The sequence below is a fragment of the Elephantulus edwardii genome, unplaced genomic scaffold (assembly GCF_000299155.1).
Source record: "Elephantulus edwardii isolate Elephantulus edwardi_28Jun2011 unplaced genomic scaffold, EleEdw1.0 scaffold00036, whole genome shotgun sequence".
Classification (NCBI taxonomy): domain Eukaryota; kingdom Metazoa; phylum Chordata; class Mammalia; order Macroscelidea; family Macroscelididae; genus Elephantulus; species Elephantulus edwardii.
In genome coordinates, this window is record NW_006399786.1 from 565,842 (window position 1) to 593,670 (window position 27,829).

Sequence of the window (27,829 nt, forward strand, 5' to 3'; positions counted from 1 at the left end):
ACTGAGGTAATCGGGATGGGAGTGTCAGAGACAGTGCGATTGGCACAGGACAGAGCAGGGTTTAGGGCTGTTGTACATAGGGTCGCTATGAGTTGCAAAAGACTCGATGGCACATAACAACAACAACAACAGCAATCCTTCTACCAAGAACATTGAATCTCTAGATACCTTCATGATGCTCAGGGATTTTTAAGTCCTTTTGTTTGTTTGTTTTCTTTAAATAAAAGAGCCCAACCTTTCCTGTACATCCTATCAGAATGGATACATTTATTTTAATTCATTGGAATTACCTTTTTTTATCACATGCTATATGAGATGGACTGACACAGTGATTGGGGGCAGGTGTGTCAGATACAGCAAGAACGGCTCAAGAAAGTGCAGGGCTCAATGGTATTGTTCATTGTCACTAGGAATTATAGTTGACTCAAAGGCATATAACCACCACAACAAGAAGAACAGTATATGCATATTTATTTTAGATCTATCATTTTCTAAGTTTATTTTTCATTATTCTAGATCCATCATGTCTGACAGGAACATAAGATATTTAAAAAATGAGTTTGAGTTTTTTATTATGTTTTAGCTTTTGGTCAGTAATAAAAGAAAGAATAAATCTTCAGACAATGGCATCTAATCAATTAAGCATAGGGGTTATTAATTTCCTTTGGTGGTTTTTTTTTAAAGTTCACCTCTTGCATTCCTCTGCCAAGCTATAAACAGGTATTTTATTTCACTATCATTAAACTCTTTTTGTCAAGTTTGAGACACTTCCGTGCCACACTATCCTTAATCCTTTCATTTATTCTCAAAGTATTAAATGCCCCCAGAATTCTCACAAAGACCACTATTATAGACAACAGCGTAATGCTTTCAGAGGTAAAAGAAAGACATGCAACACACCTGAAATAATCACTTTTTTAAAAGAATCTAACATTTTAGTAATAACAAAGGTTGTAGACACACACCAGAGATATGATCTAAGCAGAGCTGGTTTTCAGCATAAGCTTTGTTGGCAACAAATCCTCTATGCCAACTTTTCCTCTTCTATCAGTGATAGCAGGCAACTTGACGGCCATAACAACAACAACAATCCATGATAGGTTGTATTTTATAATCTTAAAAATGACATAAAACTTACTTGGAAAAGAATCCTGCATATAAAGAAGCTTACGAAGTCACTAAACGAAGGCTGTATGCTATGGAGAAAAATGTTAGACATTACCTTCGCAAAGGATCAAAGTTGACTCTGCCATCTTTATCTTTTCTTTTCCCCCTATCTCCTTCCCTTATTAAATGAAGGCATTTGAGGTGTGGGCATTTTTTTTTCTTCTAAAAGTATTATTATTATTATGCCTTTCACATGGTATGTTTTAAATATATATTTGTAGAAAGAATATTTAGTATGGTTGTTTTTATGATGATTACAAGAATGCGTGCCTTTTTTAATATGACAAAAATTTTGTATATAGACAGCATTGATTGCAAGTTCCCCCTGCCATTTCTTTCCTTACGACAGATATGTAAATACCATGTTATCATTAGCTCTGCCATCGTTAGTGTATACAGTCCAATTAAGCTGGAAGGATTTCACATATTTGCCTCCAACAGATTCATGTGCCTCAAAGACAGAACTTCGTTCTGCAAATCTTCATTAAAAGTCACAATAATAATAAAAAAAGACAGAATTTCCCTTAACTGAAAGATAGTACTAAGCCAGTTTAGCCACGGCATACTTACGCTTCAGTGTTCCAGAACAAATTCGCACAGTATCTGTTAACCATCTCCTAATCCTGCAAATTCTAATTCCAAAACCTAATCACATAATTTCTGCTCTCCCCGCCCCCACTCTTTGGGAGGCAGATGACTAGTAGAAATATTTAACTACGTCTTCACTTTTGACAAGGAACACACTGTTCTGAGTTACTCCTTTCATTTGCTTTTTCAGGAAAGTGTTGATAGGATGTTAGATACAGGGCAGAGAACAGCTGAGTTGAAAGGGAGAAAGGAGCTGTAAAAATAGACATGGCTATGAGAAAGGGAGCTCTGGTGGCCTAGTGGGAAGAAGCTGTGCTGCAATCCCAAAGGCACACAGTTTGAGGCCACCTGGTGCTCTGGGATAAGTAATCTCATCCTGTGCGATTAACTGACTCTGAAAAACCTGCTAGAGGGTCAGCTATGGGTGGGTACTGACGCCATAGTACACAACAACAACAATGAGAAAAACAGAGCAAGGAAAGTGTGTTTCACAGCATGCCATGGTCAAGGACACTATGTTAGGCAAGTTTCAACAATATAAAGTAGGATATGACAGAGACGAAAAGCAAATGATTTCTCGGATCTACTTCTTGCCTCTCAGACAATGAATGCTGACCAAGGAAAATGGAGATTTTTCTGGCCTTATTTTCAAATGGAACATTTTATTACTTTGTGCCCTCTTGTGGCTAGCTGGTTGCTCTCTCTATGCATAGAAGATATTTTCTCTTTAGTTACTAAATAAGACCAAATCCATAGAGCTTTCCTAATTTATGACACAGCATGGCTAGGCTTATAAAGATTGCTTTAGCATTTAAAGTCTTTGAACTCATTATATAACTAATGATAGCACTCCAACACATGTACATACACCACATAACTATTTCCTGTGTGAACTTTCCCCACCATTGTTTCAAAAAACAAACTACTGACGCTCAGCAGATTCTTCAATTCTCCAATGCCATGTTGAACCTGTGAGAAAACAGTTGTTTTTGTTATTGTTGTTAGGTGCCACTGAGTCATAGACGACTCATAGCGACCCTATGAACGAAAGGCCTGAGCACTGTTCATAGAGTTTCCGGAGGCAAGCCATTTTGGAAGTGGATGCCACTCCTGCTTCCAAGCTTGTTTTAATCGGAAGCTCCACCAAACACTGTCCACCATGGGTAACCATTATCACATTTGACACATCAGTATCACAGTGTTCAGCATCACAGCAACCACAAATTACTTCTGTACAGCAATGCACAGATCAATGCTAAACAACTTAGAAGAATGTTTGACAAAAAACAATTTAAACCAGACCTGAGGGCTCAGAAAACAGTAAATATTTTAAAATATACCCTCTTACATACATTGGTAGGTTGACCAAATTTATGTAAATTAGCAGTGGGGGAAATCTGTTACAAATTAGGAAAAAAGAAGCACAAAACGTTTCTACTAAATGTAACTTAGATGATTCCTGCTACCTGCCTTAAATGCTTCCTCCTTCAAAAAATCTTTCCTAGTCTATTACTAGAGTGCTGGTCAATATTTTTAGGAATTTCTATGGATGGGGAAAGGGCTTTGATAAGTAAAATTTCCCATTACTACAGTCCAAATGCTCCCATCATGCCGGCCTCAGGCTAGTGCAAGGATGTGATGTCACTGAATTCAAGTGGTGATGGGATGTGTTCATCTGCTCTTGTTCTGACAAGTACCGGTGTGCGGGCTCCAGCACCATCGACTTAAACTCTGCTGTATTAACGCACCCTTCTGTCTTGATATCATATCTCTCATTTTAGTTTATATCTATCACAGAGCCTTTCACAGAAAGACAACATACATGAATTTAGATAAATATATGATGTTATTGTTTGCCATTGAGCCGGAACTGACCCCTAGCTAATTCTTCATCAGTGGATCTTTTGGAGCCACTACATCACACTTCCTAAAAACATGCCTCTGGAAACGATTAACTTTGAGAAACAATAGTTATCAAAAGGCTTCTTCTGGTCTTTTGTTCATAGGGTCGCTATGAGACGTGCTCAACTCAACAGCCATGAACAACAACAACTAATCACACAGGAGAAGACAGCCCTTCTTTCTTCCACTGAGCAGCTGGATTCGTACTACATGCCTTTGGGATTGTGCTGCAGCTTCTTACCACTAAGCCTTTCAAATATGTACAGCTTTTAGCATGTTGCCGCAAATGACGGCAAATGTGTTTCTAAACATGGTCGTCATTTAAAAAGTGTGCGGCAACGTGTTAAACAACACACGTCTGCTGATTTGAGTCTGCCAGGGGTTCTGTGAGAGAGATGGGCAATCTCTTTCCATATTATTTGTAGCCTCAGAAGCACAAAATGCAGTCAGCTGTGTGTCATTTCCACTTCCATGGCAATGAGATGAATTGATTTGAATCTCATTTCTCATTAACTCTAAGACACTCTGAATTTACTACTGGATAATGCCCCTTCATGTGGGAAGTTTGAACCAAAAGGATCATGCATTTCCTACCCTCTCCAGCCATAGCAGCTTAAGTGAAAGACCTCTTCAGCTGCTTCTGAACCCTTAGGTTATAAAACAGTGAGTACTTATCTTTGGTTTTCTCGTTGATCTTCCTCCCTTAATGCAACCTGGTTTGTGAGCATAGTGACTCACATGGAAGCAGTCATTTTGGTTTAAAAGTCAACCTTGGACCATCCTTTGGGGATCAACTGGATAGAAGGGTACTCATACCCAAGGACTCTGAAGCACAGATAAATCTACTGTCTTTGTTTTAGCTACTATCATCCCTGGTCTTTAGTACAGCTGAACTTTACTTTAAAGGTTACAGCATGGCACAACATAGGAAAAATAGGCAGCCTGAAGAATAAGGTTTGTTTCAAGAGTGATCTAGGCTCACTTTATGACACAATTACATACAGCCTCCTTACTTGTCTCTCCAAAAGTTGTGACCCCAGTGTCCACACACATCTTCAATCCCAGTCTTCACATGATCAAAAAACTAAAAAAGAAAAAAGCGGGCTAATTTACATGAAATCAGCAGTGTTCACTCTATGCCATGCCTAAATTCCAGATGCTCCTGATAGTTTTTGCTTTTTAAAAATTCTTAATGAAAAGTAATAAAGCAATAATTCATCTTCAAAACAAACTGATGATTTATTTAATATACAGATATTAGGAAATCCTGGGGACTGTTTTGGTCATCATTAAAAGATTATTCACAATTACAGAAAAAATAATTGTGACAAAATCTTCCAGCAAAAACTCTTTCAAGTTAAAGGGAATATGTCAGAGTTTTGCTGGTTAATTCAGAACCGCTACCATGCAACTACATTTATTCCACACAGGCCCTATCTCTCCCCATTCCTCCCTCCCTTTTACCTTCTTTCTTTTCCTTCTTTTCCAGGAAGTAAGCAACTTGGTGTCAAGTTGTTCAACCACACTAAAAATACATTTGTTTTATCATTTAAATTGTTACACAAAGTTAAAACCTACCCGACAATGAATTTCTTCACTGACAGCTTGTTGTTTCTTATTGGACCTCTTAACATCAAGAAATTCCACCAGTGGCCGAATAGTTATTCCCTGCATGGAGAAACAACATAGGTGCATTGTTTCATAAAATGAAACAATTTTAGAATCGAGAATAACATTTATCCTGCTCTCTGATACCCATCAAAGTAATTCTGCTCTCTAAATTTAAAACAGCATACATAGCATTTTGTTCCATGTTCTTTCCCTTTACTAGCTTGCAATGTCTTCTTGGTGATACCACAGATTAAGTCTTATACAGTTAAGCAAAAGGTTAACAGTACAAATCCACCAACAGGAGAAAGACGAGGCAAGCTGTTTTTGCAAAAACCAATCTCTATTCTGTTCCATAGGGTCCCTTTGAGGGAAAATGGATTTGAAGGACATAGATTTTTGGTCACTAACTGAAAGATCTTCAAAAAAGTATGTTCCAGTATCTGCCATTAGAAAAAAAAACCAATGAGGAACACAGAAGCATTGAGAAAATAATTCGAAGAAATAATAAAAATATTACCAAACTTAGAGAAAACCTCCACTTGCAATATAATTCACAGAAAACTATTCATTGATCCATTTGTTCATTAAAGAAAGAAAGTAAGCATCAGCTGCACACATTTTGGGGGCTTTAGCATTTGGAACACAAAGATGAATAGCTAAACACCTCACCTTTATGCACTTAAAATCTCATGGATGCAGAGACACATCCAAAGGCAGTTATTACAAAACTAGCCAAAGGAGGGATGAGAGAGACGTGCACAGAGAGTAGACCAAGGCAGGGTGTGGGGAAAGAGATGATGAGTGGGAGACTTACAGAAAGCCAGACGCTATCGCAACAGAGATGAAAACACAACAAAGGGGCAACCATGAGGAGAAGGAATGGAGAAGCTTTGGCTTGGTTTCTGGGTGAGCTTGGGAAAATGGGAGGCCTGTAAGCTAGGAAACTAGGAGAAAAGAAAATTCTTTTATCTTGATACAAAAATGCCAATATCTTCAGGAAATCTGTCGTCAATGTCTCACTGAATAATGAAATATTAAAGGCATTTCCATTAAAGCCCGGAGCAATACAAGGACATTCCTTATCTCTCTTGGGACTGGAGAGAGTTCTGCATGTCCCTCCTCATTTACAGGAGATAAAGAAGAGGTAAAGTGTAAATACTGAAAAGGAAAGGACAAGGGCTTTGTTGATTGTGGGTGATTTATTGTTTTTATGTTAAATGAGTAAAAATAATTACTTTTTAACTTAAAAATATGTTACTTGAAAAATGGCTAGGAAAAAAGTCAATATACATCAATCTATTCCATATATAGTCTAAAAAGTATAACAAAGACATCAATGAGATGGACAGACACAGGGACTGTAACAATGACTACTACCACAGCAACAATGTCAGGATGTTGTAGGACCATGCCATGTTTGATTTTCTTGTACAGAGAGAACAACTGACTCAACAATATTTAACAACAGCAGAAAGAACACTATCAACATATGCGAAGAGAATCTGAAACTCACAAGATAAAAATATTTGGATTAAGGAAAAGACACACATAATTCCTAGAAGGGATGGCTAAGCAATATTACTATGACAATTTTTCTCTCAATTTAACAGGTTCATTCAATATATTTAACACAATTTGCAAGGTTATGAAAAAGTCAGTCTGGAAGACTAAAACTTGAAAAAAAAAATAATAGGATGAGGGAGAACTTAGAGATATCGAAAATAAACTATTAGCTAACATTTAAAATTATGTGACTCTAGCATGTAAACTGGCTGGTTGAGAAGAGGGTGTCTTTGAGGAAGTGGGGCCAAGGGAGAAGTTTCCCTTTAATTGGGAGGGGACTACTGTCACCTAGCATAATGAGGACTGATTTTGTTGTTGTTTTGAGAAGTACCCTCATCACCAGTTTCATGATCCCTCATTCTCATCAAGTTGGAGCTGACTCATACATAGCTAGCAGGCCCTCCAGTGGTTTATGGAGGGTGTAAACTGAACAGGAAGAGACTGCTCATCCTCATCACACAGGGCTGCTGATGGATTCACACGCTAGAGAAGTACCATCTGTGGGTTAGCAGCACAACTCCCTCATCTCATAATGTGTTAGGTTCCACCAAGTCCAGCCATGCTCACAGTGACCCTCTAGACAACAGATCTGAACCTTATCCTATCCTGTGCTGTCCTTATCATCTCTGACACGTTTAAGGCCACTGTGGCACTGTATCAATCCATCTCATTGAGGGTCTTTCTCTTTTTCCCTGACCCTGTTTAATACCTTTCCAAGGAATAGCCTCTCCAAGCAGCATACTCAAAATATTGAGAGGATGCTTCACAGTCCTTGCCTCTAAGAATCACACTAGCTGTACTTTTACGAAGACATATCTGAATTTTGTTTTTGCAATCCTTGAGATATTTAGTGCCCTTCTCTAACACCTAAACTAAAAGGCATCAATTATTCTTCTGTCATCCTTATTCTCTGCTCAGATGCATAGCAAGTGACTGGAAATATGTCATGAATCAAGTGGACCTTAGTCTTCAAATGGAAGTCACAGTTTCTCAGTAACTTGGAAAGTCCCTGACAGAAGACTTGTCCAGTGCAAAAGTCTCTTGACCTCCTGTCCTGACTGCTGGTACTAAAGGTGCTGATTTAGATCCAAGGAAGATGAAATCATTGGCAATTTCAATCTTTTCTCCATCTGTCATGACATTGCTTATTTATTAGTCCAGAGCTGATGATTTTTGTCTTTTTTTGAGATTCAATCCATACTGAAGCCTGTAGTCTTGGATCCTCTGCATTAAGTGTTTCAAGTTCTCATCACATTTGGCAAGCAAGGTTATGTCATCCACACAGCAGAGGTGTCTGATGATTCTTCCTCCAAACTTGAGAGTCCTACTTCTCAAATGTTTTGCTCAGCATACAAACTAAATAGACATGGAGAAAGGATACAACCCTGATGTGTACACTTTTCCTGACTTTAAACCATGCAATATCCCCATGCTCTGTTCAGACAACAGCTTCTTATTCTAGGTATAGGTTTCACTGCAGCAAAATTAAGTGTTCTCAAATTACCATTCATCACAAAGTTAGCCAAAGTAAAAGGTAAATAGTATAAGGTAATTTCAATAAAATCAACGCAATTTCTGAAAATTATATAATGTGGTCTAAAGACTGTTTCTCATGTTTTTTAGTTAATATGTTCCTTACCATGCATTTAATTTCCTATTTCTCTCCTCTGTGTTTTTAAGTATTTGTTTTCTGATTGTGTTATGTGACTGTAAGCTTAAACACATGTGTGCGCGTGCACACACACACACACACACAAACAGGCACACACTCTTCTTAAAAGAGGTCAATTGTTTTTGTTCCATCAATTTAGCAATGAGCACTTTTTCAGCTAGACTTTAATTTTAAGTTTCTGAGATGGAAGTGCGAACTGATTTCAAGCAAGGTTAGTGTAAGACACACCTTATGTTCTGTTTTTATTCAGTCTGCCACTTGAAAATAACATAGGACATAGTAGCAATTTCCCAATCAACACATATTCTGTAATTTTTAACTTATGTAAATGAGAACGGCTGCAACAGCCTGCTTCTGGGGATGCAAGAGTCCAATGAGATCCAGATACTACTAGTTTCATAATAGCTTAAGGCAAAATAAACAAAATCAATGCAATCTCTTAACTATGTAACTCAGTTTAAAGATGCTAACTCTTCCACATGCTTTTTAGCTAGCAGTACTTCCTTAGTAAATAATTAGCAAATGCCCGTTATTTGTTAACATAGAACTTAAGAAAACTACAGGACCCAAGACTTGCTCTGACAATGTCCATGTTGATTTCTTCCTCTAGATGAATAATCAATAAATTAATTCATTCTCTCAAATATAACATAGCAACTGTAGGAAGTAAGTATGGCCACATGCCTAGATTATGGCAAATATTTAAATATCTAAAAGTACACTTACATTTTTAATTAATAAAACACATCATTTATAAGTAATAGTCTAATGACCATCTATTTTAAAAAATACTTTTAAACGTTTCCTTTTCTTTCTTGGCTCTTTTCTTTGAATTACTTGTAGTCTTCATGGCAATTTCCTAAGAAATAATGTGATCGATTCTGCCTTACTTCTTTCCCTTTTTTTCTTTTTGCTTCAACTCGTTCACTTCTAGGGTAGAATATATGGCATTTGTGCCATATACTATCACATTTCCAGGCTGGATGTTATAACTTAAGAGTCTATAGTTAGAGACTGAAAACAGAATTTGCGACACTGAAAAATTTCTAATTTCAATCACCTGGGATCACTTGCTCACTCACCGCTGTTGAATTGGAACCGACTCATAGCTGACCCACCATCAGCTTTGGGAGGCTGTAAATCACACATGAAGAGAGTACCTAGTTTTCTTTGGCTGAACTGCTGGTGGATTCAAACTGCCAGAGATGTTCCAGTTTTAGGTTAGAAGTGAAGTTCACTACAGACAAGGCCACCAGAACTCCCCTGGACAATCTCCTCTTGCATGATTAACTGCCTCTAAAAACTCACTGGAGGGTCAGCTATGAGTTGGTTCTGACTGGATGGCACACAACAAGATATTTATAAGGAAAGTTCTGGTGCCCTAGTGGTAATAAACTGTATTGTAATCCCACAGGCAAGCAATTTGCTCCACCGGAGAAGGATGGACAATCTCTTCCCATGAGATTTACTGGCCCACTGAAGGGTCAGCTATGAGTCAGTGCTGACTTGATGGCACATACAACAACAATAAAATTATAACACATTATGTATCTACTTCCAGGTTTCTTTCACTGAGTAATTATTGATGTTATCTAGAAATAATCATTTGGAAGAGAATGTAGTTATGGGCTAGTGTGTCTGTGTGCAAACACAAATCTAACCTGTGGTCACAGTCTTGTAAGAGTCAGCGGTGACAAGTATAATGTTCTACACTCTGCATTGATGAGTATTGGGTGGGACATAAAAGCTTGTAAGTGACCATAGTAGGGGCAATTATTGATCTCTGTCTGAACCAAGGAGTGTAGGAAGGGAAAAAACCAAACAGGACCATGAACACATGGAAATAATTAGCCCATAGCAGCAATGGACCACGTGATCCTCAACTCCAACAACCCTGACACTAAGAACCACATGGGGCCTGGCTACCCCCTGCGACAATGTGAAAGAGATCACATTAGAAGGCCCTAGACAGAGTAAGAGATAAATATGGGAGGGAACCACAAAAGCACAACAATGGCCCAGTTTACTGGCCTTATGGATGCTGGTGGAACCCCTGAAAGTGAACTCACTCTGGTAGCACAATTTCCAGCCACACAGAGAGAGCTCTAAAGTGAACAACAGTTGCACCGTGAAGATAATACTCAACCTTACAGGGTTACAAAGGCAGCACTTGCTCAAGGATAAACCAAACGGCAATGCGGAAAGGGAGGAGGGGGAGATGGAGGTGAATTGAAACATGAACCACAGAGACAGTGGGGAAGTGTGATGAAACAATGTAGAGATTGTAACCAATGTTATAAAACAAAATATGCATGAATATGTGAAAGGATCACCAATCTGCTGTGTAAATGTTCATTCAAATAATAATAAAAGATATAAGAAAAAAAGCTAGTAGTGGATAAGGAAAATAGGAGGGAGAGAGCAGGAGAAGGCAGGTTAGGGAATCAAGCAGTAGCAAAGTTATCAATCTCTTATCAGGGCACACAGAGAGAAGAGCAGAGAGAAGTGAAGACATCAGCAGGAGAAGTACAATTTCTCTCCCCGTGTGAGGCTAGCCAGGCTCTCCTTAGCCCTAACCAGAGAGCTAAAAGCACCTGGGAAATGTGTACAAACATCAAAACTGAGCCCAAATCCTTCTGTCACTGAAGAGTCAACTTGATAGTTCTGGATCTTTTTACAATCAGTCTTTACATTGGTCCTTTCCAGTCTGTACTTTACCTTACCACCTTCATGTCTCTCCTTTGCCACCATCGTTCTCTTTCTAAAAGAAGTCTACATCCCTACTTCACTAAGAAAAAGGAGCATCTCACACAAGATAGTCTCTTCTTGATTTCCAGTCTCCCAACTCCCCTGCTTCCTATGAGCTCCCTGACTTTCTGAACAGAAATTATAAATTATCTTTGGCACAGTCATTGATGCTGTATTTTCTCACTATTGCTCATTCAGACAAATAATAATTTCTTTATTGTATTGTAGAGTAAGTACCTACATTTATCTCCTTGTTTCCATATTTGTCTTCCAAAAGATGTGGCAATCTGCTTCTATAACAGTTGAAGCCTTATAAATGCGAAAGGGCAGTTAGTTCTACTCTATTCTATGGGGTTACTATGTATTGGAATTGGTTTGATAGGCAATTGTGTGTGTGTGTGTGTGTGTGTGTTGTAGATAATTTTCTCATCTATGACCAGAGAAATCTTCAATTATGTCTCTCCTCTGCTTAAAACTGTTCTCATTCCCCTTTAATTGAAACCAACTCCTTAACTTTAGTCTGTCTTCAAAGTTCAGTGATGTAAAGCTTCTTTTACTTTTCTATTTTCTTATTCTTTATTCAGTTTGTTCTTTATTCCTATGATGTCATGATTATTGGATTTCTGCATCAGTTCTTCCTTCTGTCTGGAATGCCTTTCACCGAGCTAGGAGCTGACACAATGTCCTTTGCACCTTGGCTTAAACATCAGATCCTCCAAAAGACCTATTCAATCACCTCTGGTAGTATAGTTGATAGTGTGTTGTATTGCTAAGCAAAAGGTTGTGTGTCTTTGGTGGTTCAAATCCACTAGCAAGTCCCAGGGGAAAAGACAGACCATCTCCTCTTACTGATTCCCAGATACAGAATCCCAATGAAGGGTCCAAAATTTCAAGAAGTACTATATAAACAAGAGCCAATGGTGATGAAGGATGATGACGTTCACATTGTACTGAAGGCATTGGCAAAAAAATAATGTCCCAGAAATTGATTAAATACCAACTGACTTGTTTCAACTAACAGATGCAGCCCTGGATGTGCTCACCAGTTTATGTCAGAAAATTTGGAGGACATCTACCTGGACAACTGACTGAAGAGATCCATATTTGTTCCCATTCCCAGGACAGAAGATCTGAGAAAATGTATTGCATAAGGGTAAGTTGGCTGCCAGGGACTTCTCCAAGTCCCTGAAAGCTGAAGGGTAATGATGTCTGTTTGAATACTAAGATGTGCCTGATTCAGGTCATGGTCTTCTCAGTCACCTGCTATGCACCAGAGAGCTGGACAATGAATGAAGATGAAAGAAGAAGAATTGATGCCTTTGTGGTGTTGGAGAAGAGAACTGAATTGCCCATGAACTGTCAAAAGAACATCCAGATACGTTTTGGATAAAGAGTAACCCAGATGCTCATTGGAGGGTAAAAGTGGTGAAGCTTGGTGTTTCATATTTTGTACATGTAGCTAGGTGAGGCTATTCCTTGGAAAGGATATCATGTTTAGAAAAATAGAGTGTCAAAAAAGGAGAGGAAGACCCTCAATGAGATGGACTGACATGGTCACACCACCAAGGGGCTCCAGTGTGTCAGAGTAAGACGGCATAGGACAGGGCAGGGTTCAGGTCAGCTGTTTATAGGGTCACTATGAGTCGTATTTGACTTGGTGGCACCTAACAACATGGGTCAGAATAGACCCCAAGGCAGTAAGTGAGCTAGTGATCCTAATCTATGGCAATATTTGACAAAATAATCTCCTATCTAATCTCCATTATACTGCAATCCAATATTTTCCTTCATTATGTATCATCAGTCTACATTTACAATAATTTAGTCTGTATGAGAGTCAGAATCATTCCCCAAGAAAATATAGCAAGAACTCAATAAACTCTGATTAAAATGTTTAACTGTTTAGCATTTTCTATTTTATTATGAGTGCCTTGAGGTCAAGATTGCTGCTTCCCTTTCTGAACCTTAATAAATAAATGAAATGCATTCTTCATAGGTTGGTTTCCCTTTTAAAACATGAAATTTTTGAAAGCAAGAATTATGTAATATACATTTAAGTATCACCACAAAACAGGTCAGCCCAAGGAATGCAACATGTCTCAATATGTTTTGCCACTTGGTTTAGCACAGTGTGGCCTGCTATGAAATGCTGCCATCTCCAGTGATCAATGCTTATCTGCAATTATCAGCAATGAGATAGACACAAAGATCCAATTTTACTTAGGCTCGATAACAAGAAAGAAACAAGCTCAGTTATCACATTGAAAGTGCTGTTTTTATATATGAGTGATAACTATTGTTATACATGAGTTGTTTGGAATTGGTATGAAGATGTTTAGTATCAGAAATCAGATTTCACTTATACTTTTTATTTAGTTTGGTTAGAATTCGCAAAACACAGCTAGTCTATGGAACCATAGCTAGAAGCCTTCACACATGTTTGTTGGAGGACTGAGGGAGGAGGGAACATGCCATCATTAGCAGGACTGAGAGCTTTGTAACACTGGCCTAAAGATGTGAAGCTTTGGTGCCTGTGAGCATATTTCAGAACCTGTCCTGACCAGCTATATATTTGTGCCAACCTGAAGTACAGCCTTTTGACTTCCTTAATAAACGTCATAATGATGGAATAAAATATTATTGAGTAATGATAAAGGCAAATCAAATTCATGGCTATCTAGTTGATACCAATTCATAGCAGCCCCTTTGAAAAGAGTAGAACTGTCCCATAGGGCTTCTAAGTCTATAAATATATTAAGAAGACTGCCAAATCTTTTGTAAGTGGAGTAGCTGCTGGTTCAAACCACTGACCCACTTGTTAGTAGCCAAGTGGTTTAACCGTCAGATCCCAGGGCTCCTTAAATAATTATATTCTACATCAATCAACTATGGTATGCAGATGATACAACCTTGCTTGCTGAAACTGAGGAGGAACCTGAGGCATTTGCTGCAGAAGGTCAAGGACTTCAGTCTCTAATATGGACTGAAGCTCAACATCAAGGAAACAAAGATTCTCACCACTGGGCCAACTGGCAGCATCATGAAAGATGGAGAAGATATTGAGATTGTTAACAATTTCTGCTTGCTTGTATCCACAATGAACACCCTTAGTACCAGCAGTCAGAAAATCAAAAGGCGAATTGCATTGGGAAAATCTGCTGTCAGGGACCTCTCCAGAGTAATGAAAAGCAATGATGTCAGTCTAGAGACTAATGTGCACCTGATCCAAGCCATGGTCTTTGCAATTGCTTGCTATACATCAGAGAGAAGGACAAAGACTAAGGACCATAGAAAAATCAATGCTTTTGAGTTGTGGTGCTGAAGAATATTGAACATACTATGGACTGTCAAAAGAATAAACAGGTCTATTGTGGAGAGGGTAAAACAACATTTCTCTTTGGAGGCAAGGATTTTAAAGTTATGTCTCACATAATTTGTGCATATTGCCAGGAGGGACCAGTCCTTGAAGAAGGACATAATGCTTGGAAGGGTGGAGGGAAAGTACAGGAGAGAAAGACCCTGGATGAGAGGAATTGACTCAGTTACTAGAGTAACAGAGGTAGGTGTGTCTGAGACAATGATGTTGACTTAAGATAATGTAGGGTTCAGAGTTAGTGTACACAGGGTTGCTATGAGTTGCAAGTGACTCGCTGGCACATACAACTGAACAACATCAATCACATATATACATACGTTTTTGTGATGTGTGCGAAAGTTTAATAAGCATATTGTCATTTTTATCCTCTCATCAATCATTCAGATGCATTCAGCTCCACCCCAACAATTACAACACACATAGTGTCTGATCATCAGTTCATTCAACAGTGCCCTTCCCTTCACCTATCCCAATAAGTTCTATTAATTGCAAATTAATTTTCTGCTCTCCATGTCTTTTCCCTCTCTGGTAAATATAATAAATTGGTCTTTCTGCCAACCAAAATGCTGGCTGTTTGAACAAGCTCAATTGGGGGTGGGGGTGGGGGGGTGGAATGCGGTGGCTCTTTGCCTAAATGATACAGCCTTGGAAACTGCAGAAGACAGTTCTACTCTGTCCTAAGGGTTGCTTTAGAAGGAATCAACATGATGGCAGTGGATTTAGTCACCCTAGACGAATACAGTTCTATTTTTATATTCGATACTTATATTTGACACTTTAAGTTGAGAGGAAGGGAGAAGAGCCAGAAGAATTTAATAAGCTTTGGCAGAACCTGCTCTGGCTGGTGAGGTCACAAGTGCCAGGTCTAGAAAAAGAGGGAGCTCACCCCTTGCGTGACCTTTCCTCTCATGCATGCTCTCCTAGAATTTTCACTGAGAGATTAAAATGCTCAGGGGAAAATTGATTCACTTCACAATATTGCTAAAGGCAAGATATGAGAGTAATAAATTAAATGATGGCTAATCACTTGGGCCCTATAATTACCTACGAAAAGTAAAAGAGCTAAATTTCTGTCTCTATTTCTAAACACTTAGCAACTGTGAAGACTGTATGAGACTGGCAGTGTTCTGCCCTTTGTACACAGTATATTACTATGAATGAAGCAGAGCCGACTAGACACCACACAGGAGTAATAATTATATCCAAAAGGCTCAATGGTTTTCTCCTGGATTAAGGAGGTAATTCAAATCCACGTGGGATATTTGCATGAAAACTGGTAAACACACGTATAAATGAAACTACTTACTTAGCAGGTAAAGATTTGTGCTGCCAACACAAAGACAGGTGGTTCAAATCCACCAGTTATTTCTTTAAAGAGAGATGAGCAATCTCCTTTTATAAGATTTACAACCTCTAAAAATCTGCCGGAGGGCCCGCTATGAGTCATTTTGACTCAATGGCACATAATAACAGTAACAACTCAAATAATGTCTTAAGTCAATATGGCTTAATAGTCAAGAACATGCTTCTATAATTAGTCAGTTGGGGGCTCTACATCAGCCACTCAATGTCAAGTCAATTCTGACTTATAGTAACTCTCCAACAGGCTTCCGAGGAGATAATTCTTTTCACAAGGTGACTGCCTCATCTTTCTCCTGCAGAGCAGCTGATACATTCAAATTGCCAACATTTCTCATAGCCCAACACGTAAAGTACTCTGTCCCTAGGATTTCTTAACTTTAGTAACAGTCACTTAAAATGTGCTTCCTTGAGTCAGTTTGTTTTCATTCTTTTCATCTATTTCTTTAGTTTTTATACCAGTCTCTATCTCAAGAGGTGATTGGCAAACAAGCATTTGCCAAAGTTCCTGGTACAAGGGATCATTCACCAATGAATACCAACATGACAAAGGATAGATCATAAAGATGAAAATGGATAAACATGGGCATGCATATATCTGCTTGGATGTCGGTTATGGTCTCTTTGGGATATATTCCCAGTAGTGGAATTGCTGGGTCAAATGGTATCTCTGTTTGCAACTTTTTGAGAAAGCGCCATACCACCTTCCACAGTGGCTGCACCATTTTAGACTCACACCAACAGTGAAAAAGGGTTTCAGTTTCTCCACAACCTCGCCAGCATTTGTTGCTTGCTGTTCTGTTAAATTTTGCTATTCTGACTGGGGTGAGATGATATCTCATAGTTGTTTTGATTTGCATCTCTCTTAGAGCTAGGGATTTTGAACATTTCTTCATGTACTTGTTGGCCATCTGAATGTCTTCTTTGGTGAAGTATCTGTTCATTCCTGTGCCCATTTTTCAATTGGATTGTTTATCTTGTTGTGGTGCTCAAGTATTTTATAAATTCTAGATATAAGGTCCTTATCTGACATGTCATTACCATGTTTATCGTGGCTCTGTTCACAACAGCAAGGAGCTGGAAACAACCAGGTGCCCATTAACAAAGGAATGGATAGAGAAGTTGTGGTATATTCACACAATGGAATACTATGCTGCATTGAAAAACAAGGAACTCATGCAATAGTATTCAAAATGGGTGAGCCTGGAGGACATTATGCTGAGTGAAATAGCTCAGTTGCAAAAGGACAAATATTGCATGGTGCCATGGTTGTAAAATGGGATTGTTATTAGGGTTGGGGTAAGACTGAGAAAAACTGGATAAATTGTATATACTGCACTGAAACAGATGAGGGAGCCAATGATTTAAAAGTGATGTATGATAGGGTATTATGGTTATCACAAGAGTCCACAATTAAGGTTGCATAGTGGAATGTATGTGGGGCGGTGGGAGGGGTGGGGGGGGATTGTGTACCAGGGAAGGAGTGGGTTTTTTTACTTTTGAAAGAGAGGAGCGAACTTGGGAGGGGGGAAGGCTCTGGGGGGAGAGAAGTGCAGCAATGAATGAATGGAAATCCAAAATCTCTGTAAATGCTCATTAAAATTATTTTAAAAAAAGATGAAAATGGAGAGAGGACATCTTCTTAAATCAGAAAAGCGTCCCTTTCTCTGGAAATCCAAACAACTCAATATTACCTAAGTTGTTAGGTATATATAAATGAAAGATGAGTGCTTGGTTTTGTTTTGAGAAATAACTATAATAAAGAGGACGAATTGTACTAAGTAATAATATTGAGTACTTACTTTTGGGCACTAGTATGGGGCTATTTGTAGGCTGGGAAGATGAGCAGAATGGCTGGATTCTGCTAAAGTATATTTTCTGTTTTGGGGTTGAGACTAGGGTGTGGCTGTTGTTCACAATAGGATATGAGCTGGTTGGATTTGGCCTTGTATTTTAAAAGGGTTTTGGGCCTCTGGCTCTTGGGACTACTTTTTTTATTTTTATAAACTTTTTTTTATTTCCCAAATAAAACAGGCTTGGAAGCAAGAGTGGCATCCACCTTGAGAAAAGAGCTTGCCTCCAGAAACTCTATGAACTTGGAGAAAAGATGAAAATCTTGTGTCCAAGACTTTCATTCATAGGGTCCCTATGGTTTGTCTATGACTCTACGGCACTTAACAACAACAACAACAACTATATGTCAAACATTCTACAAGGCATTAATTTAGAGCTGAAATCAAATCATTGTTAATTTATTTCTTTTTTTTATTTTTTTTTAATTTATTTCTCTATCATTTACTAGTAGATAAGCTTGAGATAATTACTTTATTTCACTTATAGTGTATTAGTTTTGTCATCTAAAAAAGAGGGATAGTAATAGTGCCTTATTCCTAGAGTTACTTGCCCCAGAACTGTTAGAAAGATTAAATTACTCTTCAAAGTGCTTAGGAGTGAGTAAAAAAATCCTGTGTTGTTGTTGTTATGTGCCGTCGAGTCGCCTGCGACTCATAGCGACCCTATGTACAACAACCCTAAACTCTGCTCTGTCCTGTGCCAATCGCACTGTCTCCGACACTCCCATCCCAATTATCCCAGTCACTGAATCAATCCACCTCATAGAGGGCCTTCCTCTCCTGCGCCGTCCCTCCACCCTCCCAAGCATGATGTCCCTCTCCAAGGACCGGTCTCTCCTCACTACATGTCCGAAGTAAGTTAGACGGAGCCTCAGAATCCTTGCCTCCAAGGAGCCACCCAGTTCAACCCTCTCCAGGACAAATCTATTTGTTTTCCTAGCAGTCCATGATATTCTCAGTACTCTTCTCCAGCACCACAGCTCAAAGGCATCAGTTCTCCTTCTATCCTCCTTGGTCATTGTCCAACTCTCTGATGCATAACAGGTGATTGCGAAGACCATGGCCTATATCAGACGCACCTTAGTCTCCAGAGAGACACCACTGCTCTTCAGCACTTTGGAGAGGTCCCTAACAGCAGACTTTCCCATGGCAATGCACCTTTTAATTTCCTGGCTGCTGGTGCCAAGACTGTTGACTATGGAGCCAAGCAAACTAAAGCTGTGTACAATCTCAATCTCTTCACCATCCATCCTGATGCTGCCAATTGGTCCAGTGGTGAGAATCTTTGTCTTCTTGACATTGAGCCTCAATCCATATTGCAGGCTGCAGTCCTTGACACTCTGCAGCAGGCGCTTCAGGTCTTTTCTTATTCCTCTTGTCATTGGTCACTTGGTCTCTACTTACTGACCATTTCCTTCTCTCCTCAATGTCTTAAAATGGAGCTGTCCCAGGGCTCAGTTCTTTCTCTTTTTTTGGTTTTTACTATCCACAATTTTACTTGATGATCAACTCCAGTCTCACAAACTGAAAGACTCCTGTCACCATCTATCTGTCAGTTTTTCCTACTGTGGCAGTTTCTATGTTGTTATGATGTGACATGTTATGTCATCAATGTTTCAATGACCAGTGGCATCTCCTGTATGGACAGGTTTTATCAGTTTTCAGATTATGACAGTCTTGGAAGAAAAGCCTAGTGCTCTACTTCCAAAAAATCAGTCAAGGAAAATCCTACAAATCCCAACAGAATACTGTTTGATACAGAGCTGGAAGACAGGCCCCCTAAATTTAAGACAATGAAAATAAAAAGTGGCTATGACAATGAACTCCAATAGACCAGAGGACATGCAAGTATGACACTGAACAGGATTTCATTCTTTTTGCATGAAGTTGCCATGAGTTGAAGGTTACCTGAAACAACTTACAAAAGTATCTGCAGATGACTGCAACTAGGCTGTGGTTCTTTCCTAAACTCCTGAAGCATATTACATTAATTCAACATCTCTGCTTGTTCATATAATAATTCTAGTCCAACATGTCCATAAATAATCTGCTAGTCTCCCCTCTCATATCTCTTCTATCCACAGCTTTCCTCTTATCATTTAAAGACAAGTCCATCATTCTAGATGTTCGGTTCTAAGACACCAGAATATTCCATCCCTTCTCTTTCTCTCAAATTTACAATGTATGCATCAAGAAATCCTGTGGACTCTATCTTCACCTTCAGAATGGATTCTAGAATCTCACAACTCTACTGTCACCACGCTGGGTTTGCTTGACTACATTGGCATCCACTCTTAATTTCCTCGTATTGTAGAATGAGTATAAGGATCCCAGGGGGTGGGAGAGATTGGAAGCAGAGGGATGAGGATTTATAGGGGAAGGGGGGGTGCTATTTATCATGGGGTTGTACAATTTGATTGGTGGGGTGTGAGGGAAATTGGAAGAATTTGTTCTTGAAAACAATGTATTAGAATTCTGTAAATAAATTAACAGGGAAAAAAGAAAAAAAAGCAACAACCACAAAAAAAGGAGTAACTTTCAAAGTCAGAATTCAGATGCATGTTCTTTCCACCACACTTTCTGTTACTAAACCTTTTAAATTTGTCCTACTGTTTCACTCATGTCAAATAACTGATATAAGGTCACTTAGCAAGTACACTTATTTGGTCAGAGAGTGAGACAAATGACAGAATTAGCAAATGCAGTTCATTAGTTTCCAGTAGTAATCTTAGATCACTTAGCTGAGTTGCCTTAAATAATATTTCCTCTGTGTGAGTCAAGTGACCAAATTGGACTCTCTTTGGCCCCCTGGACAATTCAGTGACAAGAGTCCAGATAGGAAATATCATTTTCCCTAATGTCATAACTACCAACACTTCGCTACACCTTTGCCACTTGGCATCTTGTGAAAGAAATTCATCATGATAGTACGAAGATCTTGTTTCCACCAGAGAAAGAGGCATTGCTGGGAGAAAAAATTCTACTCACCAGGATGAAGACAGTGAAGAATATGACCACAATTGCAGCTGTAATGAACAGCTTTTTCCGAGGAAACACAGCAGCCGGAAGAAGAAACACGAGTGCAAAACAGATGGCACCTCTGAGTCCTCCATAGGCAATAATGAACTGATCCTTAAAAGTCAGAGGAATTGTGCGGAACCAGTTAATGACCTGAGTCAGGACGAAGACACCTGAGGGGACGAAACCAAAAGAAAACAAGCTGTGTGAGGTTAGGAGATAAAAATATATGCATGAAATAATTTTCATATGTCTGTGGCAGAGTCAAATATGTAAGAACGGGACTTGTGGTCCTTTCTTTCTCTGTCTTCCCCACTGATAAGCAGGCTCTTGGGTCTTTGTTGTTGTAGTTTCAGAACAAGGGGACAAGGTGGAATTAGAGAAATTATTACACTTGGGCATTGTCAAGTTGATTCTGATTCACAGCAACCCCACGTGACAGAGTAAAGCTGCCCCACAGGGTTTTTTTCTGCAATCTTTATGGAAGCAGATTGTTAAGGTATTTGTGGGGTTTTTTTCCACAGAGCCACTAACTAATTAGGTTCTAACTGCTAACCTCTCTGTTAACAGCCAAGCACTTAACCCTTGTACCACCAGGGCTCCATCCAAGGAAGCTCAGCGAAGCTAATGTGATTTATAACAAAGAATGAAGACACTCAGAGAACAAGAAAGTAACAAATACGAGGAAGAAGAAATACAAGGGTAGAGAAGGGAAGAAACAGCAACGACAGAAAAGAAAGAACAAGAAAAAAATAAACTCAATTTTAAATAAGTTTACTCTTTTTTTTTTTTTTAAGGAAACAAATGCTCATTACCCAGTGCTCTCCAGATCAGACAGAAAGCGAGGGTGAAGCAGACGAAGGCCCAGTTCCACTCGTGGTTCTTTCCGACCGTGGACACACCCATGAAGATGAAGATCAGGGTCTCACTGACACTGCTCAACATCTTCATGAAATACTTGATGGTCGTGTACGACTTTTGAGATACATTTTCTTCCACATACTTATTCATAGTCATGGCACAAGCAGTGATTCTGAAAGAGAAGACACAGATTCTGTTTCAACATAAAACAAAGAATTTTCATCAGAATGTATGTCAGCACATAAGAACTAAATCCTAACTATCTTTCTGCCCATGACTGTACAACATGACCTATTTTTACAAGTAACTGTGATTTTCATGTAAACTGTAGGTAGCCTATTTTCTCTGAAGAATGAGATCAATGTCCACTATATGAACTATCTGAATTCACATAGCTTTCTAGTCCCTCAGCCTTTCTTCTTTCTGATCCATATTCTCAAGCATCTATGGACATCAGCACTCTCAGCTATCCATTTAAAATGACATTTAGAATGTTAGCCTTGCAAACTGAACAATTCTTAAAAACATCCAAAATGGATTCTCTTTCTGTAAAACCAATTTATTCTCCATCTCTCCAGACACAATATGAAACCAGAAACCTCGCTGCCTCATCACTTCTTTGCTCCCAGTTTCCTGCCCCATCTACATCCTGAGTATGATTTTAATCCACTTCTTCCTTTCAGTCCTAAAGCCTTAGCTACAGTTTTCAATTTTGGAAAATTAAAAATAAATTGTTCTTGTGTACCACAGAGTTGAACCTGACCCATAGCTGACCCTCTGGTGGGTTTTCAGAGGCAGTTAATCACACAGGAGGAGATTGCCCATCTCTCTCCTACAGAGCAAGTTGTGGCCTTGAACCGTGTGCCTTCCAGATTGCAGTTCAGCTTCTTACCACTAAGCCACTAGTGTTATCCAATCATTCTACCTCAGGTTTCAAAGACTGTAAATCTTTATAGGAAGAAACTACCCATTTCTTTCTCAGAACAAGCAGTGGATTTGAACAACTGACCTTTTATTACCAATGTATCATTTAACACATAACACCACCAGAGACCCTTAAATATATATGAATGTTGTTTTTGCTGTTAAGTGCCATCAAGTTACAGATGACTCATCGTAACCCTATGAACAAAAAGACCTGAACACTTGTATAACTTAGATTATTTCTCCATGTTCATAAAGTTTCCGGAAGGAAGCCATTTCAGAAGTAGATGCCACAAGGAAACATTTTATGTTATACACAGTATTTCCAAAACAATAGGCCCTAAGAATCCATTTTTTCCAATACTACATAAGTGTACATTTGCATATTCTGTAAAATGAAAGGTTCTAGGCTTAAATCTACACTGCTAGTCGATAAAGTTCTTCATACTCTCCTTAATTGATAATTTCAGCTCCACCCCTTGCTTTCTCTCCATCTGGCGCAAACATGTGATTCAGCTGTTTGTAATTTCCTCAAATGCATCACTACTCTTTATTGTATTCTTGTCTTACTGTACACATTTACTTTTATCTGGACTGCTTTTCCTGATCAACACAAATGCCACCCACAGAGGACATTTAGTATGAGGCAAAGAACAATATTTTAGGTTCTAATTAGAGTGGTATAGGTACTATAAAGTAATAGATTATCTGAGAATGGACCAGAAAGACAGAATTAGAGTTAGCTGTACCATTTTTCAGCAGCGACCTGGTGGTATAGTGGTTAGAATGTTTGTCTGCTAACTCAAAGTCAACAACCTGAACTCATCAGCCAGTCGACATGAGAAGGATAAGGTAGGCTGCGTCTTTAAATATTTACAGTCTGGGAAATCCTATAGGACAGCGCTATTTTATTCTATGGAGTCATTATGAGTTGGAAAAGACTATCTACAGTAGTGGGTCTGGTTTTTTATTTATTTTGGTTCCACTTTTAAGGCAGCACTAACTATGTGATAAAAACATTGCTGTAAATGATTTGTAAAGTGCTCCATACTCTCCTAACTCCAAAGCCATAATAACCACATGGCCTACGTTCTCTCTCTTCACTAACCTTGTCATGAGCTTCTCTGTACCATAAGACAAGTGTTCTGATGGCTTACGAAAATTCCCCACCTCTCAGCAAAAGGAGAGATGAAGGATGTTAAAAGATCTCTGAATTAAGGGTTAAACAGTTAAATGATAATCATGTTTCTTTACAAGAAACAGACGAGTTCCTTATATAGAAAACATGTACATTTATTTTGTGCCCCATATTAAAACAAAACCAGCACTCCATGTATTTAGCACTGCACGGAGCCACGTCTCTATCCCTGGAATGAGGAAGTATTTTTTTCAGATACATGTGAATGAAGACTATATAACTGAGATTGTTTCCTAAAAGAAAGAATAGACTTATAAATGTGCTAATAAAATTCACCAGTTACAAATAGAGCCTTTGAATAGTTTAAGGTTTATATAACAACTGTCACATTTATAGCACCCTTACTCTGTCCCACGCACTATGCAAACCTGTGTATGGATTACATCAGCTAAACCTCATAACAAGCCTTGGAGGTAAGTCCTACTATCATTTCCATATTTACAGACAAGAGAACAAGAGAGAACAGAGGCTCACCTACACAGGATTACACTACTAGTAAATAGTGTACCAGGATTTTAAGCCAGGCAGCTTGATTCAAAGTCTGAATATTAAGGACTTAAGCCTCATTTCCCCCTCAACACATCAATGGTGTAATTACTACTGATGTGAAAGAGTTCTTTCTCTTCTAGTTGAAGCCCCTGCTCATCCCCTTTTTAGGTACAAGCTTAGTTGTATTAATTTTCTATTGCTATAGCCAAGAAATTACTGCCAGCCTACTACCATAGCACGTATTTATCATCTTCTAGTTCTTGAAGGCACAACCACAAAATACATTTAAAGGAGCTCAAAGTGTTAACAGAACTTCTCGAGGCTCTGCAAGAGAATCCATGTCTCATCAATTTCTAGAGGTTATCTGGCTTATTACTTGACTTCCAGCTACATCACTCTAACTTCAGCTCTCTCTCTTTCTCCTTCAACTTGAGAAAATCCAAGCAAGTTCTTCCTTTTTTATTTTCTGCCCCAGATCTTTGCACATTTTGTACTAATACTTTGCTTTGTCTTCACAAACTATCCTTTGGAATCTTCTGTTCAACTCTTTAATTTCCTTATTTCTTGCTTTTGTTTTGGCTTCTTGTTATTCCAGTGCAATATTCAGAGTCTCTTCTGACATCCATTTTGGTCTTTCCTTCCTCTATCTTATAATGACCTTTGACTTTCTTCATGGATGATATCCTTGATAACATCCCACAGTGCATCTGGTCTTTGCTCACTAGTGTTCAATGACTCAAACATGTTCTGAGATGGTTTTTAAACTCAGGTGGAATATACTCAAGATTATATTTTAATTCTTGTAAATTTATTTTCACTTTCTTTTGCTTCAGTTTGAATTTTCATATTGGTAGCTGATGGTCTGTTCCACAGTTAGCACTTGGCCTGGTTTTCATAGCTGATGTTGAGTTTCTCCAGTGATTCTTTCCACAGATGGAGCCAATCTGATTCCTGTGTAGTGGATCAGGCAAGGCCCATGAGTATCTTCACCAGTAACCATTTGTGTTTTTTAATAAGAGGTATTTGCAATGAATAAATCATTGATTGTAAACAGCTCTGTCATTCTATCTCCAGCCTCATTTCTGTCATCTAGCCTGTATTTTCTTATGACCAGTCCTTCTTCCTTGTTTCCAACTTTTGCATTCCAGTCACCAATTATTATTAATGGAGTTGGTTGCATGTTCGACTGATTTAGACTGCAAAAGTTAATAGAAATCTTCTATTTCCTCCTCTTTGGCTTTTTTTGATGCTGTGTGTATTTGAATGAGAGTGGAGTCAAGAGGTCTTTCTTGAATGTGTATGGATAGTGTCCTGTCACTCACAACTCATACTTCAGGATGGCTCTAGAAATGATTTTTTAGAGAATGAATGCAACTCCATTTTCTTCCCCATTTTTTGTTCCCAACATAGTAAATCACATGATTGTTTGACTTAAAGTGGCCCATGCCAATCCATTTCAGTTCATTAATGCTTAGTATGCTGAAAGGCAATGATGTCCAACTGGAGACAAGGGTGCCCTTGATCCAGGCCACAGTCTTTGCAACTACTTGATATGCATCAGAGAGCTGGATAGTGACTAGGGATGACAGAAGGAGAATTGATGCCTTTGAGCTGTGGTGCTGGAGAAAAATACTGATTACACCATGGGCTCCTTGAAGAACAAACAGGTTCATCCTGCAGCTCCTCAAGGACCTCAAGGACCAGGCTACTCTTTGGAGGTAAGGATTCTGAAGCTTCAGCTAACATACTTTGGACATGTTGCAAGGAGGGACCAGTCCTTAGAGAGGGACGTCATACTTGGGAGGGTGGAGGGACAGCACAGGAGAGGAAGACTCTTGATGAGATAGATTGATTCAGTGACTGTTGTAATGGGGGTAGGTGTGTCGGAGACAATGAGATTGGCACAAAATAGAGCCGGGTTTAGGGCTGTTGTGCACAGGGTTGCTCTGAGTCACAGATGACTCAATGGCACACAACAACAACAATAACAATGCTAAATTATGCAAATATGTATTCTATTTCTTTTTTAATGTCTGGTTTCCCCCCATTTATACTGTATTTGTTCCATGTTCTGATTACTCGTTTATGTTTGCAACTATTCCTCCTCATTTTTTGTGTCTTCCAATATTAGCATTTAACTTCTGTTGTTATAGTTAATAGCCTAAGTGAACTTTGTGGTTCACAGAGTTTTCAAAGGCCTGCTACTTCAGAAGTGAATGACCAATCCTTCTTCCAAGTCTGTCTTAATCTGGGAGCTCTGCTTTAATACAGCATCTGACAGACAAACACTCTACTCAAAAGAGCAGATGATAAACAAGGAAACAGATTCATACCTAAGCTATTAATAGCAGCAAACCACTTCCCCAACACAAGAAAATGACAGGTAGATGATATCTCTTGGAGTACAACATAAGGACAATCAAATCCAAGCCTCGATCCGCAATACTAAAATATGCTATGGACAAAATCTTGAATGATCTAGGAAACATCAAAAGAAGATTGAAGAACATAGCTATCCCACCACTTGGAATATACCCTGAAAAATGAGAGCTAAGGCACAAATGGAGACTTGTACACCAATGTTCATAGCAGCATTATTCACCACACCATCACAAGAACATAGAAACAGCCCAGATATTCAACCACAAATGAATGGATTGAGAAATCATGGCACATTCACACAATGGAGAAGGCAGAAGCAATGATTTTGTAAATTATTACCTAACTTGAGAGGGACAGGAGAGCATTATGCTGATCCAAGGGAGGGGGGTGGAAGCAGAGAGATGAGAATGTGCAGGGGATGGGGGGTTAAGCAAGGAGTTGTACAATTTGATGGGGGTAGGGAAATTGGAAGAATCTGTTTGGAAAAACAATGTATTCTAGTTTTGTCAATAAATTAGTATAATAATTTTTAAAAAGATTGAGGAATACTTAAAGTCACTATACCAAAAATGAATTAGCTGACACAACCATTTCAGGAAGCAGGACATGGTCAAGGACCAACGGTAATAACAAAAAAGTTTAGACGGATCTTGGCTAAAAGAAGAAAGTATCAGAAGGATGGCTATTTGTGTTTTATTGACTATACAATGGTATTTGACTGTTTAGATCATGATAAATTGTAGCTGATTTTGAGAAGAATATCAGAACACTTGATTGTGATGATGTAAAACTGATACCTAGACCAAGAGGCTGTTGTGTGAACAGAGTAAGAGAATATAACATGTTTAACATCAAGAAAAGAGTGCATCAGGGACGTATCATTTCTCCAAACCTTTTCCATCTATACACTGAACAGATCACTCAAGGGGCTGGACTTTATGAAGTAGAATGTGGCATGAAAATTGGAGAAAAATTGATCAACAATTTGCATTAGGCAAATGACCCAAACTTTCACACTAAAACTGAGGAGGACTTGGAACTCATGCTGCAGAAGATCAAGGATTGGAGCCTTCATATGGATTGCCTCTTAACAAGAGGAAAACAAAAACCTTCACCAC

The 27,829-nt window shown here is 38.8% G+C and overlaps 1 protein-coding gene across 1 annotated transcript in view; it reads right to left on the bottom strand.

Moving 5' to 3' along the window:
* SLC9A2 (solute carrier family 9, subfamily A (NHE2, cation proton antiporter 2), member 2) overlaps window positions 1-27,829 on the bottom strand; it is a 180,631-nt gene that overhangs the window by 30,716 nt on the left and 122,086 nt on the right. Inside the window, exons 4-7 of the mRNA XM_006884547.1 lie at window positions 21,673-21,890; window positions 20,828-21,030; window positions 5,236-5,325; window positions 4,671-4,741 (exon numbers count right to left, since the gene is read on the bottom strand). Coding sequence (XP_006884609.1) covers window positions 4,671-4,741; window positions 5,236-5,325; window positions 20,828-21,030; window positions 21,673-21,890 — 582 coding nt within the window. The remainder of the gene's footprint in view (window positions 1-4,670; window positions 4,742-5,235; window positions 5,326-20,827; window positions 21,031-21,672; window positions 21,891-27,829) is intronic.